Source organism: Monocercomonoides exilis, assembly GCF_001643675.1.
Source record: "Monocercomonoides exilis strain PA203 chromosome Unknown scaffold35-1074681, whole genome shotgun sequence".
NCBI classification, from domain to species: Eukaryota; Preaxostyla; order Oxymonadida; family Polymastigidae; genus Monocercomonoides; species Monocercomonoides exilis.
In genome coordinates this window covers 868,200-886,886 of record NW_027150580.1, presented here as the reverse complement: position 1 = coordinate 886,886, position 18,687 = coordinate 868,200, and the positions used below count along the sequence as shown (strand labels likewise).

Here is an 18,687-nt window from a genome sequence, read left to right as displayed (position 1 = left end):
GAAAAATTGACAGAAAAAACTCAAAAATTTTTAAAAATTGATCACACACATTTCTTTTTAATGATGAGCCATAATCTTTTGTTCAGTTTTCATTCAATGTGAGTGAAAAATGCACAAAAACAAAAACTTGCGATCATTTTGTGTTGATCATAAAATTGCCCTTTTAACCAAAAAAAAGTTTAAGGGAATTCGAATTAGATTAAGCAAATTTGGATAAGTTGAAGGTAATTGAAATTGAGTTAACATATTTGAATTTATTGATTCTAACTAAAATAGGTCTATTCACAAAGGATCGTTATATAATTTATTTTTTTTTCTATTATATAAAAATCACATGAATTAACATATATATTCGTGTGTGTATGTGATTATAAATACATGTTTAATTTGCTTGATCAGACTGCATATGTTTCAAATTTGCATTTGTTTCCAAAAAAGATCATCACGGAATTACAGAATAGTTGTAAAAATTGCAAAAGAAAAAATGGATTTTCGATCATCTTTTGCATTTTGCATTTTTTTGCAAAATAGAAAAATTATGAAAGAAACAAACTACATTTAACCGAAAGAGAAGGATATTGACGTTAGTGAAACAATGCTAATGCAACGTTGACATTGTTAGTGAACAATTAATTTATAACATGCATAGAAATTTTCATTCATTTTTCAGAACCATAGTTTTCAGGAGTGCATTAATTTAATTGAAAATTTTCTGTTTGTTAGATAAAAAAAATTAAAAAGAAAACTTTTGAAAATAAGAATTCCATATGTCTTGTTTGATTCCAAAAGTTCCGTAAGTTATCGAGTGCTTCGTTGCCTGAGGCAACTTTTTTTTCAATTTCTGTTGATAAAAAATTGCTCCATTCGAAAGACTATCCAATTGAAAGAATTCTCAGACTTGCATTAAATAAATCATAAAGCATTCGCTCTCTTTTTTGAAAAATAGAAAAAAAATAGCAACATTAATTTGTTTTGTTATTTGAATAAAATTCTCTTCATCAAAATATTTGTTCGCACAATCACCTCAAAAATTCCTAAAGTTTTGTATTTCAAATGAGAGAAAACAAAATTTTAATGGTGGTTTCAATATTGAAAAAGAAAACGCTATTTTGCCAGACAATAGAATTTTCATCACTACAATTCTCTCATTCATAATGCTGTTATGGTTAGATTTACAGGAAAAAGAGCCGAAGAATTTGGAGGTTGAACAAGAGCCAAATGAAAATGCTCAGGGTTATCACTGCTTTTCCTAAAAATAGAAAATAAAAACTAAGTTAAAGCAAATAAATAAAAATATAAACAATTGCTAACCTTAAAGAATTTACCATCTCCTGATGCTTCCATAATCTCCTCGCGGAAACAAAGCCAATTCCAACGCTGATTCCACCATGCAAAAATGAATGATGCCCGGATAAAACAAAGCCGAGCATCATTCGTCTTCTTCGTTGTTCTTTTTTGGAAATATCCACACCCCTCCAATTATATCCCGATAATGAAAATGCAATGTGATCTGTAATAAGTGGGGAAAATATTTGCGAATATGGTGGCAACGATCCACAAAGGCAACGAATCGATACTGCAACAAGTGAAAAAGAAGGCATTCTCTGAAAAACACTTTCATCTGTGCTTGATGTGGAGAAAATATCAGCAGAAACATTTGATTGATCAGTCCTTTCAAAGCATTCCAATTTATGATCGTTGGATTGTGGAGAAGAGGTGGTACAAAAAGACATCTCTGTATTAGCTGAAGAAATGAAAGACGTAACAGAAGTAATGTCAGATTCCTCTGAGCGATCCTGTTTTATGCTTGAAGACTTATTAATATTCTCTGTCAAATCTTTTTCTGATAACTGTTCAAAAGTTGATCGTTTCATAGGTTTAATGAATGATATATCTGCCACTTCTGCATTCAGTAAATCCGTTTCGATCTCATCTTCATATTCATTTGATTCTTTGTTTGATTTATCGTCTTCTTTTCTTTTTGTGGAAGAATCTTTAATTATTGGATCAGTATATAAACCTCCTTTTCGATTTGGAAAAGTTCGATGGATTGGATGAAATTTCGAAATAACGGGGAAAACAGAAGAAAGAAACAACATATTTCTGATTACAGTTATCTTATTTTTGTGTATTTCAGCTTTCTTTAAACACATTTGTTCAGCGCTACCTGTCAAAGACGCTGGCACATTTGTTTTTTTTTCGTTCCATTTGTACTCTGCCATCCTCATCAGCACTCTCTCATCGAGTTCATATGGCCTGACAAAAGCTTCTTTGTAAAATGGTAGAATTACTGTGAGTGGCTGAGGAGGAGGAGACAACGTAACTTTGACGATTGGTGGAGGAGGAAGAATGTAAGAATCTGTTTTACCACCAAATGGAGAAGGATTATCAGGTAAAGGAACATCTTTCACTTCCAAAGAAATTGATGTTGGCTGAAGCGACAATGCTTTATCTGATCTCTCTTCTGAGTTTGAGTCAATTTTCGCATTTACACCAGCTGACAAAGTTTTTGCTTCTGGTTCGGTTGTTGCTTGTGAAACGTCATTTGAAACTGCATTTCTTTCTGTGTCTTTGTCGTTATGTTGTTTTTCTTCTTCCATATTTTTTGTTTCTTCAACAAAAGCTTTTTTAACTTCAACAACTTCTTTTATTTTTTCATCTTCTTTCTTTGTTTCTTCTTTTTTCAAATTCTTATAAATAACTCTAATATCTTGTCTCTCAACTCCCAGACGGGCTCGTCTAATAGCTCTTAATTTTTCGACCTTTTTAAGTTGCCTTTTCATTGCCTCGTATCTCCGCTCCATTTTCTCTCTCTCCTCCAATCTTCGTGTAAGTTCGCTGTCTGTTAGCAACTCTTTCTTTTCGTGGCTTAAATGTTCCACTGTACTTGCTTCCTCTTCAGAATTTGATTGAATGATTGCGGATGATGCATTTTCTTTGGCTGGCTCTGATCTCATTGCAATTGCATTTAATGAATTGTTTTGATTGTCGTTTGCTTCTTCCTCACTAAAAAGAAGCTTCCATTCGCACGTAAATGGAAAGTCAATTCCTTTTTTCTCGTAATTTATGCGAGCAGAAGGTGGCCGACTTGCATGCTTGGCCAAAAGCTTATAATGTTCCAAAGCAGATAGACGAGAGAATGAAGCTGTGTCAGGTAAAAATGTTGGCGCAGACAGTGGGAATAAAAGTGTTGGTTGACTGAAACAATTGGTCGTTTGCGATAATTGCAAAGTATTTTGAGTAGAACAGTTTTCTGTTGTAATTGTGGTATTTGAAGGATCACATGAAGATGAAGGCGACGACAAAGATAAAGTTCTGTCTGTATCAGTCAATGTTGAATCTTCACATTTTGTGCATATTCCGACTGAAGACGAATCAACATTCAGCCACTCAACATCATCGATTCCAATCGGAAGAGCTCCAGCCTTCACAAACGAATGAAAGAATGGAAGTGAAAATTGTGAAGGGAGAATAACATCCACACCACCCAGAGGAAGCAATGGCTGTGTCTCAGAAAAGGAAGAAGACGAAAAATGAGGCGAAGATAAAGCAGAAAAGAAATGTTTCGAATTCTGATCATTTGATGAAGATAAAGAAACTGTCTTTGAATGAACATCTTTTTTCTGTGAATAACTTGAGTCTCGGATCAATTCCGAAGAATTGACATTTCCAGATGAATCTTTGGACATATTCTTTTCTTGAATTTCTGCAGCTGATCTTTCGTTTGATTTACTCGCACTCCGTTTTTTTGTTTGTGTTTCATTTGACTTTATTTCTTTTGTGTCGTCTTCCAAATGAACAATGAGTTGCTGATTCTTGTTTCTTTTTTGGTTATTCTTTCCTTTTTTCTCATTCACTTTTGGCTTTTCTGGAAGAAGTCCCTTCAAAATGGATGCTTCCAATTCTTTCTTCTCCTTTTCGAGCTTCTCTTTCTCAGCCATTTTCTCTTCATCTTCTTTTGAATGAGTATCTTCCGTTGTTTTGCTCATATTCTTTTTTTGCGATTTAGCTGCTCCTGTTTTGTTTTTCGATTCTTTGCTTTGACCTTTTTGTTCATTCTTTTTCCTTGTCAATTCTTCCATTTCCCTTTCCATCTTTGCTCTTTTCCTCTCTTTCTTCCTCTTGTTCTTCAGCTTTTTCCTTTCAGCATCATCCAAAACTGTAACGCTTCCGTCTTCGTTTGTTTGTATTTGCGAGGTAATTGCATACAATTTCGGAATATAGACGCCAGGCTGTTGCACAACGAGGATAGATGGAGTAAGGCAGAGCGGGTGCTGTGGAGGGTTCCACCGTGTGACTGGATATCTGCTTGGAGGATTGCGATGCTGAGGTTGTGGCTCTTTTGAGGGAGCTTCCTCCAAAGCCATTGTTGATGAAGAAGATGTTATTGAATTGTTTTGATTGACTTTCGGTTTGTTATTTTGCGAAACAACTTTAGATGTGGGTCTTTTTTGCTGCTTTTTCACATCCTTTTCTTTTGGCTGAATGGTACCAGATTCAACTTCTTTCGTCGTTGATTGCAAATCAGATGCATTTTCAGCCTCATCTTTCATTTCTATTTCCATTTCTCCGGTTTTTGCTTCAGATGCATTTGCAGGCTGCGTTGTTGCATCCTTTGATACAACATCATTTTGAACTGAAGAATTTTGCTTATTCTTCTTCAATTTTTCCTTCCTTTTCTTTGCTTTTTCTTTTTTCCTCAATCTTATTTCTTCTTTCGCTTTTCTTCGCTTTTCCTTCGTTTTCGCTTTTTGCTTCTTTTTCTCCTCAAATCTGTATGTTCTTCTGTGAACCCAATCAGAAATGCATTCATCTGCAACGATAAACATCTGAGAAATTGAGGCATTCGTTGAATATGGAAGAGAAACATGGTTTTTAACTGAAGTGGAAGAAGAAAAAGAAGAAGAAACAGATGCAGAAGAAGTTTGAGCTTTCGAATGTTGTTGCTGCAAGTCTGATCCATTGGAAATTTCATCATTGACTGTTGAAGCATCAGAAGAAGAAAAAGATGATGATGATTGTGATGCCTTTATCACATTCATTGATTTCATTTCGGAAAGAAGCGATGTTCTTATAAAATGGTCAGGAGATGACATCCACGACAGAAGTGAAGAAGTATGAAGAGGACTGACAAGAGGAATCAGATTACTACCTTTGCTTGTCAAGGATGATTGAGAGGCAACTGCAGCTGTTTGAGCAGAACGTTCAGGAGCAGCCGAAGTAGACTTGACGCTTAACGCAGGATCATCAACAGACATTGAACAAGAAGAAGAGGAGGAAGCATCTGAAGATTCTTCAGATGGACGATGCTGCGTCATTCCGCCAATCCACTTTGAGGGAGAAGTGGCATAACAGCAAAACTCCTCGGTTGCTTCATCATCATCTGGCAAAACGAACCTTCGCTTCTGAGCAGGCTGAGGAAGGCCATTTGGAAGTGGAGCCATCGCACCCACTGTTGGTTCCTCTTTCACCTTTGAGAACTCTTTTGGATTCTGCTGCTTGTATCTCTTCTGCTCTGCCCATTTGCCCACCCATTCTCTCAACACAACTTCGTTCGTTGTTTGCGCCAGAAATGCGAGTGCTCTGAGAACAGCAGTCGGTAGACGAAATGCTGCCCTTTTCTTGGATGATGAAAAGACGGAGACAGACAAGCGAAGCCGCGGGTCAGTCACAGTGAATGGCAGGATACAGCGCTGCGGTGTGAGAAATGATGAAGATGGGAGAAAGAGCAGAGTGCGCCACTGCTCCAGCTGACGAAGAAGGCTCTGACGGAATGAGGGAGTCTGAATTTGAGGAGGCAATGATGTGATTAGCGATTGATGCAATGAGTGAAGTGAAGATTGGATGAATGTGTCGTCAGTCAACGAAAGAATAGAAGAAGAATTGCAAAGCGAAGATTGATTTGAGAATTGGTTGCCTTCATCATCAGGTCTAACTGTAAATGGTGACAAAGTTGTCTGGAGCATAAGCAGCGCCTGCGCTCCTCTCAGCTGAAATCTGCATAGCCTCTTTCTTTCATCCGCAATCGAAAAATTCCCCGCATACCAAGTTTCTGCATGTGATGCCTTTCTAATTTGGTTTGAGTCTCTTGCACTTTTTCTCGAACTTGACCGAAGCTTCTTTCTCCTCAATTTGTTTAAAGGCGATGGAACCGCTTGGCTAAGCGGCTTTTGCAGTCGCGGAAATGACAGTCGTAGTCGTTTTCTCATTTTGCTTTGCAATTTCTCCGCAGCTGACTCTTTTTCGTCCATCGGTTGCTGTTGATTCTGCATTTCTTCCGCTGATTCTTTGAGCATCCGTTCTTTCTCTATTTCAACTGCACACAGAACGAGAGCAGCTATAGCTTCTGCGCGCATTGTTGGATGGATCCAAAACAAAACCGAAGGTGCAGGAGAAGAAGAAGTTGAAGTATTAATGTCAAATTCCTGTTCAGATGAAGAAGATGATGATCCGTTCAACGGAAGAGAATCCAACGAGTCCGCTGCAGATGAAGTGCTTTGATTATCGTTGTTTTCATTCGGCAATTCATATCCGTACATGATACCAACTCTTCCTATTATTCCATCTGGAGCAGGACCTGAAAAATCATTATCTCCTTTACTCCAATGAAGCAGGCCAAGAACTTCTCGCCCTCCCGCAAGAAATAACGTATCGGAAAAATCACAGGTTTCACAATAAACAGACTTTTTCAACAGTGCCTCTAGTTCTGCATGAGATGCTTTTACTCGAAGAGGAGTAAGATATGAAGCATCATGAAGCACACAACCTTCAGATAGTGCTTTATGTATTTGTGTGTATGATTTGCATGTCGGACTTTTTGCAAGCATAAATCCCCATTTGTTTTCCATATGAAATCTTTTTGCATGCCATATGTGAGTTTCAAGCCAAACACCTCTATTGGTGTTGTGAATATCCAGATAAGTCTTTTCTTCTGAGCTGCTTGAAGGTGTTATCAAAGACTGTTGTGTTGGATCCAACTTTCGATCTTCGACGCTTTCTCTTGCCCAACGGTAATCAGGATGAAGTAGATGATTTGTAAATCTTCTTTTCTTCCTTGACGGTGGGTGATGATTTGGGGGGCTCGCCTTAAATTCTTTTTCTGCCCAGCATCTTATTGATGCTGGAACACGATGAAGGTTGTGACTTTGTGTCCTTCTTCTGAGAAAACGAGGCAAAGTTTGGAAAGAACGAGTATTTTTCTCTCTTCTTTTCTGTAAATCACAAAAAAAATAAAAAAGCCAAAATGTAAATTTTCAAAAATATATATCATACCGCTCTAATAAGTTGCTTTAATTGTTCGATCTCTTGTTGCCGAGCCTGAAATAAATTCAAATTTTTCGATTTAAAATCGTGTTTAAGCATAAAGAATAAATTGATTTTAAAAAATCTTATGAAATTTAAATATAACCGATAAAAAATCATCAATATTCAGCTTGGAAGGAAGAACAAATTCATCATCCATAAAAAATTTTGAATCTAAACTTATTGTTGATCTTAATTCCCAAAATAATGAACAAAAATGTTTAATGAGACTTGGTAAGATATAAAAATAACAATTAAATATTCATGATTTCGAATGCGCGTTGTTGGTTAAATATCGCTAAAATACAATCCGCTGAAATCATTAATAGAAAACACAAAAATAATTGGTAAAATGGAGTGAAGACTAAAGTGAATAATACGTATATTCTTTAGAGATCTAAGCTATTGATATGATTGAGAACGAGAAAAGAAATGATTTATCAAAAAAGGTAAATAGAGACAAATGACTTTTGTAAATTTTACAGAACTTAGTTTTTAATTTTTCTCATTGGTTAAATTTATTTGTAATTTCCTTTGTTTTACTCGGTCTCTTCTTCAGCCATTTTCATAAGTGCATCTTTATCTGTGCTGAATGTAAATACAGAAATCTGGTCTAATTCCTTGATCAATGCCTTTCTGTCTCCTTCTGCGCTTGCTTTGGCCTTCAAAATAGACTTTGAGAACATTGTTGAGAGTGTCTTTGATGGGCCGATCTCAACAACTCTCTTAATCTTGCTGCCCATCAGCGTGTTCTGGGCATCAATCCACTGCACAGGCGAGGCAAACTGGTAGGAAAGGGATTCTCTGAGAATCAGACGACAGCGCTCGTTGGGTGTCATGCTCAGCCACTGCGGGAATCTCTGCTTGGCTGCTTCTCCTTCTTTCTTCACAGCTGCATTCATTTCATATCTCATCACCATCTCGTTCATGCTTTCATCGACAAGCTGTCCCATGGCATCGCGAAGATAAGGTGATCCAGTCACTGCTAAGATCTGTCTCACATATGGAAGATTCAAAGAGAACACTTCTTTGCTGTATGTGTTGGTGATGAATCTCCCAACCAATGTGCCTGCATAATCGAATTTGTCAACTGTTGGCAGTCTGGAGTCAAGGAATGATCGGAACAATGGAACCACTTTTCTCAGAAGGCGAGAATGGAATGGCATGTCAATACCCTTCAGAGGCATCACAGATGTTGTACGTGGCACTTCGAGTGGAGTTTGAGTGAATGGATGTTGGAAGATATGCTCATAGCACACAGTTTCAATATCAGCCAATACTGAATCAGCGAGTGCTTCTCCGCTCAGCTTCGACTTCGGGTTGTCGAGTCTCTTTCTGCTTTCTTCTTCGACGTGGGTCAGTGCAAGTCCCAATTGCCAGATGGCATATCGCTCACCTGACACAACATACTGGTCGTTGTAGACGTTGTAGTTCACAATCTGAAGGAGTCTGCCTCCGCAGGCGTTGATGGTGCATTCCATCACTTTCCTCAGATGCTCAATCTTGAACCACGAAGCAACACGCAGTGGAGACACAGCTGCCATTCCGTAGTCTGTCATGTGGGTGATTCTGTCACGAGGCACACACGTCTGCATCACCATTCCTCTGATGAAGCACACCATGGCCATTTCGTGGGCAGGTGCAATGCCACCAACTGCGGTCAGTGCACAGTATTCACCCAATGAATGTCCGCAGAACAGATGATTCACTTTGTGCTTGCTGTCTTTTCCTCCGCTCTTCTCTTTCTGTGCATTCAGAATAGCCAAAGCAACATACTCGTAGATGATGATGATTGGCTGAGCAAAGTGAGTCATGTTCAGAAGTCCATTTGGAGAGTAGAAAGTGTAATGGGCTGTATCTTCGTTGACTGTTGGGAATGCGCGTGCATCGATTGTTGGATCAATTGCATGCACCTCTTTCATCACCTCATCGTCGTCAGTAACTCTCAGATTCATAAACTTCTTGCGCAGCTCTTTTCCTCTTTCTCCGTCTGTAAAGTCAACTTTGTATGATACTGGGTTTTCACGAATAATCTTCAAGAGCGAAACGCCAAGCTGATCCATAAAGTGAGCATCGCATTTGTCCCAAATTTCTCTTGCTTCTGGATAAGCATCATAAAGATCCATTCCAACTCCTGTTTTCAATCCTGATTGGCCAGTGAATACATATGCTGTCAATGGAGACTTTCTCTTTGGCTTCTCTTCTTCTTTCTCTTCCAGAACTGGTGCGTCTTTGTCAACTGATATTGTTGCTCCACCGCTTGCTGAGTCAAACGCTGAAGATGATGCGCTGCTTGCAGCTGAAGCAGATGCAGACGAGGCTGATGCTGAAGGATGACTAGATGTTGCGGCTTTTGAGGAATCAGATGCTTCAGCTTGAGCGGCTGACGCCTTTGGTCTTCCGTAGCTTTCGTAGAACTTAGTCAACATGCTGTGTGCCAGTTGATCTGATGATGGACCTCTAACAAAGTCGACGACGGGAATATCAACTTTCACTTGCTTTTCAGTCCAGTTCTTCATTTCAACAGCAGTCAAAGAATCCAACCCATATTGAGACAGAGGAACATCCAATGAAATGGTCTCAGATGAGCTGATGCCAAGAACTTGAGCGGATTGAGCAGCAATGGCACGAGAAAGGAATGCAATTGCTTCTTCTTCTGATGTGATGGTCTTCAGTTTTTCTGAAACTGTCAGAGATTCATCAAGTGATGACTCTCCAGCTCCTGTTGAATCGGCTCCATCATCCATCAAACCAGCCAATCCTTTCTCAGTCACAGAAAGACCTTCGCTTCCGCCAGACTTCTTCTTCTTTCCGCTCATTTGCAGATCCTTTTCGAGCTCTTGCTTAATATATTTGAATCTGCCGGTCTCAGGAAGGGCAGACATGAACTCGAACAAAGGCTCCCAGCTCACATTGAACACACCAACAGATGTTGGTACTGATGATGGGAATCTGAACACTTTGCGTGCAGCCACAATGTTGTTTCTGTTGTGTGCACCTTCGAAGAAGTGTGATGGATGGCTTGCTTCGTTTTCAGGGCGAAGAGAAGCGGGGAGAAGACCAACTGGAATTGATTTGAATGCATCTGCCTGTTGTTGGGCCAATGCAGCTGAAAGAGCGCGTTCAGCTGGAAGGTTTCCAACATGCTCTTCTTCGATATCAGCCTGAGCTTCGAGGCATGTGTGGAGCATTCTGTTTGCCCATTGTGGAGAGAAGGCACGGAAGCCAAACTGAGACATGTTTGCTCCCAAAGTGGAGCTGTTTCTGTGGACATAGCCAACTCCACCCAGCACACCCCACTGGACTGACATGGCTGGCAAGCCCTGTGCACGTCTGTGCTGAACAAGACCATCCAGGAACATATTGGCAGAGGCATAGTTTGCCTGTCCGTGTGTTCCGACAACAACGTTCAAGGAAGAAAGAACGATGAACTGTTCGATTGGATCATTGTGCTTCACTGTATCATCGTGAAGAAGCCATGCACCAAGAGATTTGGGGCCAAGCACTTCAAAGAATGCTTTGTGATCCAAATTGATCATGTAGCCATCGTGAAGAAGCATAGCACCATGGATAAGTCCTCTCAGTGGAGGCATGCTTCTTCTGATCTCAGCCAGCATTTCTCTTGTTTGTTCAGCAGATGATGAATCGCAGCTGAACACTCTGACTTCTGCTCCATATTTCTTTCTCAGTGCTTCAAATTGTCTTTGACGGTTAATGTCTCCTGCTCCAGAACGAGATGAAAGAGCCAGATGCTTAGCGCCTCTTTCAAGAAGTCCAACAGCAAGCTCGAATGAGAATCCAGCTGTTCCGGCTGTTACGAGATATGTTCCGTCTGATAGGATGTATGAGCCCTGAGAAGACAGAGGAAGAATGCTACGAACTGGTGGAATGGCAGTTGGTGCAAATGAAAGTGAAACTGGTGAAAGAACAACTTTTCCAATGTGTTTTCCTTCTTTGAAGAAGTTGTATGCATCTTCAGCTTGTGACAATGGATAGCTTGTAATTGGTGGAGGAATAAACGTTCCTTCAAACAAAAGTTTTGAGCAATCTTCGAAGATTGGTCCAAGCTGATCATCATCGTCAAGGATTTTCTGATCAATAGCAACAACATTGTATGAAACATTTCCGATAAATGGTTGCAATGAGATCATAGTTCCTCCGTAAAGATCAACTTTTCCGATTTCAACGAATCTTCCGCCTTTTGCCAATGCAGCAAGACCGGCGTGGATGTTCTCTTGTCCTGGAAGAGAGTTCAAAACGATATCAACACCACGTCCGTTTGGTGTCAGGGCACGAGCTTTCTCGCAGAAGGAAGTATCTTCCGATGAAACGATGTGTTTCACTCCCATGTATTCCAAGAATCTCTTCTTCATTTCAGAACGTGTGGTGCAGATGGGAATAGCACCGAAGCAGCGGCAAAGAGAGAGAGCGCACATTCCAACACCACCAGTCGCAGCATGGATCAAAACGTAATCTCCCTTCTTCATTCTTCCCACAGTCACCAAAGAGTAGTATGCTGTAATCAATTCCAAACCAATACCACCAAGCTGATCCCATGAATATGTCGAAGGAGCTTTTCCGATGTTTGTTGAGTGGACAACTGTGTAAGATGAAGCGCATTCTCTTCCGACACCAAACACGCGATCTCCAACAGCAACGTTTGTAACTCCTTCACCAACACGGCTGACAACACCAGCAAATTCCAAACCAACGTTGGAACCTTGTCTTGCATTCTCTGGAAGTCTTCCGCTCCACATCATAATATCACGGTACACGATACCTGATGCAGCAACATGGACTTCAACTTCTCCGGCTGGAATAACATCCAATCTCTTTCTTTCTTCAAGGATGAGCTTGTTGTTTGTTGGAGTTGTAAGTGCGTAGCAGCCTTCAGAAGATGGTGCAATTTGATTGATCAAGTGCAATTCATCTGAATGTTGATGTTGAATCAATCTTTGAGCGAAGCATTTGTTTCCTCTGATTGCAATTTCAGTTTCATAAAGTGGAACAACTGCGCTTGTTTCAGCTGTCTGGGAAGAAGATGAAACAACCGAGTTGCATTTGGTCTTAGCATCAAATGCCGTTGAGACTATTACAGAGATAAATGAATCCAATTCAGTCTGATCTGGATGAAGTGACAGATCAATTGAACGTGGATGTACAGAGCCTAATTCATTCAAGATACATCTGTTCAGACCCCACAGAGTTGCTTGCCCAACTCCCACTGTTCCTGGTCTTGATGCTCCGTCCACAGTCCACACGCCCTGTGTAACGCCCCATGTTGTAATATGAGACGACACAGCTGAAGTTTTTGAGACGTCAGAAAGTGTATGGACAAGGTACAATGGTGAGTATACGTTCAGCTCGAATCCTTGCATGATTTCCTTTTCAGTATCAGCCATTGCTGGCAGATCAAGTGACCATCCGTGAACTATTGAGACAACCGGAGGCTTAGAGGCTTCTGTGATGTGTTTGAAGATTGCATCATATCCTGCACGTGATGTTGCTGCTTCTTCGACAAACATCACATGGAAATTGGCAGCTAACACGCTGATCTCATTTTGAGAGAGCAGAAGATGATTCTTTGAGTGGTCAACTGGCTTGGTGCAAATCTCCTTCAAGAAGTCAGCAGAGCTCAATTGGGTCTTTTGTTTCAAGGCGGCAATGACATAATGTCCATCGCGCAAAAGTGAAGAAATAACTGCTCCAGATACAACATTTCTCTCTTCAGCAAACACAATGGCTGAAGTTGTGGGTGCTTCTGTTTGGATCTTTTTGAGAGTTTCTTCTTGTTTGGCATTCATCGAAGCTTGAAGTTCCTCTTTCTGCTTTTGTGATGTCTTTGGTGTTTGTGCAACTGGAATACCAACACGTCCCATTCTAGCTCCATTTGTTCCGAACTCTTTCCATTCAGAGAACACGTGGCTGGACTCAAATCCTGAACGCTTCAGAATGTCTGTCCACATTGCAGGAGTAAGAAGAGGATGCTGCCTAAACTGTTTGTCTTGCAATGCCCACCATCCGTCGGTAAGACCAAATACAATATCCAACCATCTCAATCCATTCAAGGCTTCCAAGAGAATCAGGTGCCCTCCTGGTTTAAGAAGTTGCTGGATGTGAGAAAGAGTCACTGAAAGATCGGTTGTAGCGTGAACGACGTTGGCTGCAACGATAATATCCTGTGAATGTGGTTCAAATCCTTGTTCAATTGGTTGCTCTTCAATGTTAAGTGTTTTGAAGTTCATGAAAGATGCATAGCGAGCAAATCTCTGTTTGGCTGTTCCAAAGAAGGATGCAGAAATATCTGTGTATGTGTATGTTGTTGTCAGTGGATCAAGCAATTCCATCAAATAAGCAGTGGTACCTCCAGTTCCTGCACCGACTTCAAGAATCTTCAATGGCTTATCGCTGGTTGCTTCTCCTTCTTTCTTCTCTTTTTCTTTCATTGTCTTTATAAGGCACGCAAGAACACCTTGAGCCACATAGTTGAAGGTACGAACTTCACCATCATCTCTATAGACAGCATCAGCAAGTCCTTTATCTTTGAAGATAAGAGTGACGGCTTTTTCTCCATCGACAATCACATCCTTCATTTTTCTGCCAACATCCATCATGAGCATGGTTGATGGACGCATCTGTGGGAAGCGTGAAAGAATTTCAGCAGTTAATGCCTCGCAGTCCTCATTGTGCGGCAATGGTTGAGTCTCATCGTGGAAGAATGGTGCAAGTGGAGCAGCAACATAGTTCTCAATGAAGAATGTTGGTTCGCTCTTCGCTTTTTGTTGAGCTTCTGGAATTAATGACAAAGCGAGGTATCCAGCTTCAGAAAGATAGCGACAGAGCAGCAAGAAAAGTCTGTGATAGAATGGAAGAATGTTAACTGATTCAGCAAGTTGCTTCACTGGGACAGCTTTGATTGCAGAAACGTCAATCTTCTTTGAGCGAATCAGTTCGGCTTCTTGTTTCCACAGATTCAATTTTGTTCTGAACACTTCCAAAACAATAGCATTTGTCAGCATGTTGTTCAGTGGAATAATCACATCTGCCATTTCTTGCGTGTGGAATTCTGCTCCAATTTTCCTCATCATATCGTCGCATGATGCAACAAAAGCTGGGTCTTCAGGGGATGGCAAGGGAGAGTCTCCTGTTTCCTCTTCAATTCCGTGTGCTGGAATTGTTGAGAGGTATTCCCATTTGTGTTCAAAGACTGGTGTCTCAGTTCCTCCAATCATTCCAAGCTTGGTTCCTCTCTTTCCTGACTCCAAATATCTTATAAGGACATCTTGAAGTGATCCATAGACCTTACCTTCGTCATCGCAGCATGTCATTGACAATCTGCCTGTAACAGGGTCCTTTCGTGACAAGGCCCAGCAGTGGCGAGCGGTCTTTGGCACAGAACGAGCGAAACGGGCACGATAAGCTTCAACAGGGAAGAATGCTCCTCTTTTCTCTCTTGCAGACAGACCAGATTGCAGGCAAGAATCGAGGAAAGGTGGGTACATGAATCCCCATCTGCCTAATTCTTCTTCGGTGGTCTCAGGGTTGACTTCAATGTATGCAATGGACATCAGAGGATTGTTTCTGTCATTGATCCAGATCTTTCTGCACAAACGCAGCTGACGTCTCAGCTCCAAACCATCTTCCCACAGTTGAGAGAAGAATTGATCGGTTGGAATTTCAATTGGGCACAGCTTTCTGAAGGCATCAAGATCGATATCATCGAAAGCCTGAGATGGATGCGAAATTTGGAAGTTCGGTGGAAGGCCTGGAACTTTCTTGACTGCTGCTTTTTCTTTCTCTGCAATGGAATCTTCGGCTTCAATCACAACAGCGCAATTCACTTGATATTCTCCTTTTGGAAGGACACGTGAAGATAAAGTGACATTGTAAGCATCGACTGTTGATGAGCGAGAGCCTTCTTTGTAGATTGGATCAAGAGAGATGTTCACACGCATCACATCTCCTTTGTTCATATAGAATGCGTTCTTGAAATGCACATTCCTCAGCCAAAACGGCCTGTCACCAAAGACACGACGTCCGCATGTCAGGATGCATTCCACGAATGTGACACCTGGCACAACAATGTTTCCTTGCAGGCAATGGTCAACGACCCATGGAATGTGTGATGTGGAGATATCGCTCTGCCAGCAAGGATTGAGTGTGTCTTGTCTGATACGAGCGATTGGATGGTTGTCGCTTGATCCCAATCTGTGCTCGTGCTGAACAGGTGACTCGTTCCAGCATTTTGTGCGAGCCCAAGCATAAAGAGGAAGATTTGGTACATAGTAATATTGAGGAACGTCTTCTTTTGTGGACAACGAGGACTCTTCGAACAAAACGCGGGCTTTAGTTTCGTAGTATGTGTTGTATGGAATGAAGACAGAATTCTTAAGATCCAAATTGTATCCCAATGAGAACATGTTGGCCAATGTTCGCAACATCAGCAAACGTTCGTTTTCTGCTTTTCTCAACAAAGTTGGCACGTAAATAAACGGCTTTCCTTCCGAACCCATAATTTCTCCGAGGAATGTTCTGAGAACGTTGTGAGGTCCGCATTCCAAGAACACCCATTCGGTTTCTCTGTGATCGTGATGTGAATTGTCCTCTCCTTCCTCTTCGCCTTCTTTCTCAGCTTCTTCTTCTTCAGCGTCTGACTCAGCAGATGTCCTTCTAACCATCTCCAGAATAGCATCCATAAATTGCACAGGGCTACGCAGAGAGGCCCACCAGTATTTTCCGTCCATTTTGAAGTCCTTCTGTTGTGGAGTATATGTTGAGATCAATGGAATTGTTGGGCGCTGTGGAACAATGTTCTTCAATCCTCCAACAAGCTGGTCGTGAATGAGATCGACAAACTGCGAATGCATTGGCTCGTCGACAAGAAGTCTTCTAACGCGCACTGGTGTTTCTTCTCCTTCAGTTGCAATTCGCTCAACTTCGTCCATTCCAGCTGTTTCACCAGAAATGTTCCATCGAGTTGGAGCGTTGTGTCCTGCAATGTCAACTCCTCTGCCTTCAATAAGTCTCTTCAGATCGGCATATTCACCAGTCACAGCAGCCATGTGTCCCATACCGTTGCAGAACTTCTGTCCTTTTGCTCTTTCCCATGCAACCTTGGTGGCATCTTCAATTGACAAGGCTCCAGAAACATGAGCAGCTGCAATCTCTCCAAGTGAATGGCCAACAACTGCGTCAGGCTTCAAGCCTGCTGCTTCCATCACCTTGTAAACGCAAACCTGGATGGCAAAGAAGATTGGCTGGAGATATTCCACTTGATCGACATGAGATGTCTCCTCTGTTCCTGTAATGATCTCCTCGACAATTGAATAATCTGCTCCTGCTTCCTTCAGGCAGTTATCGATTCTGTCCATCCATTCTCTGAATACAACGTTTTCTCTGTATAAAGCGCGTCCCATTCCAAACCATTGTGATCCTTGTCCGCAGTAAACAAGGCATAACTTTCTCTTCTTCTCTGATGGCATCATGCTTGTGAAGCGTGTTTGGACCGCTCCTGTGTCTTTCTCATCATTCACAAATGCATTCAGCTCCTTAACAGCTTCTTCTTTCGATCTGGCAATGAATGCGAGTCTGCATTGCTTGTGTTGTGTTCTGTGGCAGCCAAGTGTGTATGCGATGTGCTGGATGGGTGGGCAAGAATGTGAAGACATGAATTCTGCCAATTTTTTGGCGTATCCTTTCAAAGCATCGACAGATCGGGCTGAAAGAATAAACAGTTCTTCTCTTTCAATTTCCTTAAGTCCGCTTGGAACATCCTTCAAGCCTTTATTTCCGGTGTATTCCTGCATCACGCATCCTCCGTTTGTTCCTCCAAAGCCAAAAGCGGAAATAACTGCAGTTCTTGGCATTCCGTTTCTGCCTTCTGGATATTTCATATGTGATGTTACGATCTTCAAGTTCAGTTTCTGCATGTCGATATTTGGATTTGGTTTTTTTACGCTGATTGTTGCTGGAATCATCTTCTCCTTAAGGCACATTGAAACTTTAATAATTGATACAATACCAGCTGCAGGCTCTAAATGGCCCACATTTGATTTCACGGAGCCAATTAAAATATGTTCATCATCCTTTCGTCCGATATTCAACACTGAGCTTACAGAACGGCATTCAATAGGATCTCCAACGAATGTACCTGTTCCATGTGACTCAACATATCCAACATCTGCCGATTGAATTGATGACTTCTTCAAAATTTCTCTCAAAACAACGGCTTGTTGTTGTTCTGATGGAGAAGTCATTTGTTGTTGATAATGCCCATCAGAGCCAACATGAGTTCCTCTGATAACTGCATAGATACGATTACCATCCCTTTCTGCATCGGAAAGACGTTTCAAAAGAACCATTCCGCAACCTTCAGATCTCACGTATCCATTTGCTTTTGCATCAAATGCTTTGCAATGACCGTCAGGCGAGAGAACTCCAAGTTTTGAAAATCCAATTGAGATTTCTGGATACATCATAAGGTTAACGGCTCCGCACAAAGCTGAGTCGCATTCTCTGGTTCTCATTGATTGACAAGCACAGTTTAATGCAACAAGTGTTGATGAGCAAGCTGTATCAACAATGAATGAAGGACCGATTAAATTGTAAAAATATGACAATCTATTTGCGTTGATTGAAGTGGAAACGCCTGTTTGTGTGTGCACATCGATTGTGTTGATGTCTGGAAATTGTAAATGTGAATAATCTGTTGCAGAGATACCCACAAAAACTCCAGTCCTGCTACCGCTGATATGCTCCAAGGGAACACCAGCATTTTCAAATGTTTCATATGTAACCTCCAACAAAAGTCTCTGATTGGGATCAAGAGTCTTTGCTTCTCTTGGTGAAAGATAAAAGAATTTCAAGTCAATTTCATCAATGTTATATCCTTTCAAAAAACCACCTTTATTTTGAATAGATTTACCAACGAGTCCAAGATTTTCTGGGTCATGAAAATACGCTCCGTCCCAACGTTCTTTAGGTATGTCAGAAATTCCATCATATCCTTCAAGAAGTAATTTCCAAAACTGTTCAGGTGAATTAGCACCTCCGGGCAAACGAGCTCCAAGCCCTACAACTGCGACAGGGTCCTGTGGACCAAGCAATTCGTCGGAAGACATGTTCCAAAAACAAGCCATAATTTATATTATTATCGACACTACTGCCCATTAACTGATCTTTTTCGTATTTTTTCACAAAGGACAGTGAATTATAAACACATTTATAAATGAAAAATATGGACACAACAAAATTGCTTCGGAATGAAGAGAAATATCAGATTTTTTATTTAATAATAATAATTTATTATTTATGAATTTGTCGTGAAAGAATCACAAAAAGAGCAATATCTTTGTTTTTATTCATTATGTTGTTCAACGTTATGAC

The 18,687-nt window shown here is 40.8% G+C and overlaps 2 protein-coding genes across 2 annotated transcripts; both read right to left on the bottom strand.

The window, feature by feature from the left end:
* Nucleotides 1–967: 967 nt before the first annotated feature.
* On the bottom strand, nucleotides 968–7,496 carry MONOS_9059 (putative ribonucleases P/MRP protein subunit POP1). The gene is made up of 4 exons (XM_067879518.1): nucleotides 7,409–7,496; nucleotides 7,273–7,317; nucleotides 1,312–7,211; nucleotides 968–1,249 (listed from the first exon to the last, which is right to left on the bottom strand). The coding sequence occupies exons 1-4, from the start codon at nucleotides 7,460–7,462 to the stop codon at nucleotides 1,150–1,152; spliced, it is 6,099 nt and encodes a 2,032-aa protein (XP_067723994.1). The 5' UTR covers nucleotides 7,463–7,496; the 3' UTR covers nucleotides 968–1,149.
* On the bottom strand, nucleotides 7,475–18,432 carry MONOS_9060 (putative polyketide synthase module). Its single transcript, XM_067879520.1, has one exon. It carries the CDS (start codon nucleotides 18,420–18,422, stop codon nucleotides 7,842–7,844), a length of 10,581 nt encoding a protein of 3,526 aa, XP_067723993.1. The 5' UTR covers nucleotides 18,423–18,432; the 3' UTR covers nucleotides 7,475–7,841.
* Between the last annotated feature and the right edge of the window lie 255 nt (nucleotides 18,433–18,687).

Bases quoted from the DNA above. Each gene is read 5' to 3' on its own strand.
- MONOS_9059 (XM_067879518.1), bottom strand. From the start codon at position 7,462: ATGGATGATGAATTTGTTCTTCCTTCCAAGCTGAATATTGATGATTTT. The intron at 7,318-7,408 runs GTTATATTTAAA...AATTTATTTCAG, and splicing joins ATATTGATGATTTTTTATCG to GCTCGGCAACAAGAGATCGA. The intron at 1,250-1,311 runs GTTAGCAATTGT...TTCTATTTTTAG, and splicing joins GAGATGGTAAATTCTTTAAG to GAAAAGCAGTGATAACCCTG.
- MONOS_9060 (XM_067879520.1), bottom strand. From the start codon at position 18,422: ATGTCTTCCGACGAATTGCTTGGTCCACAGGACCCTGTCGCAGTTGTA.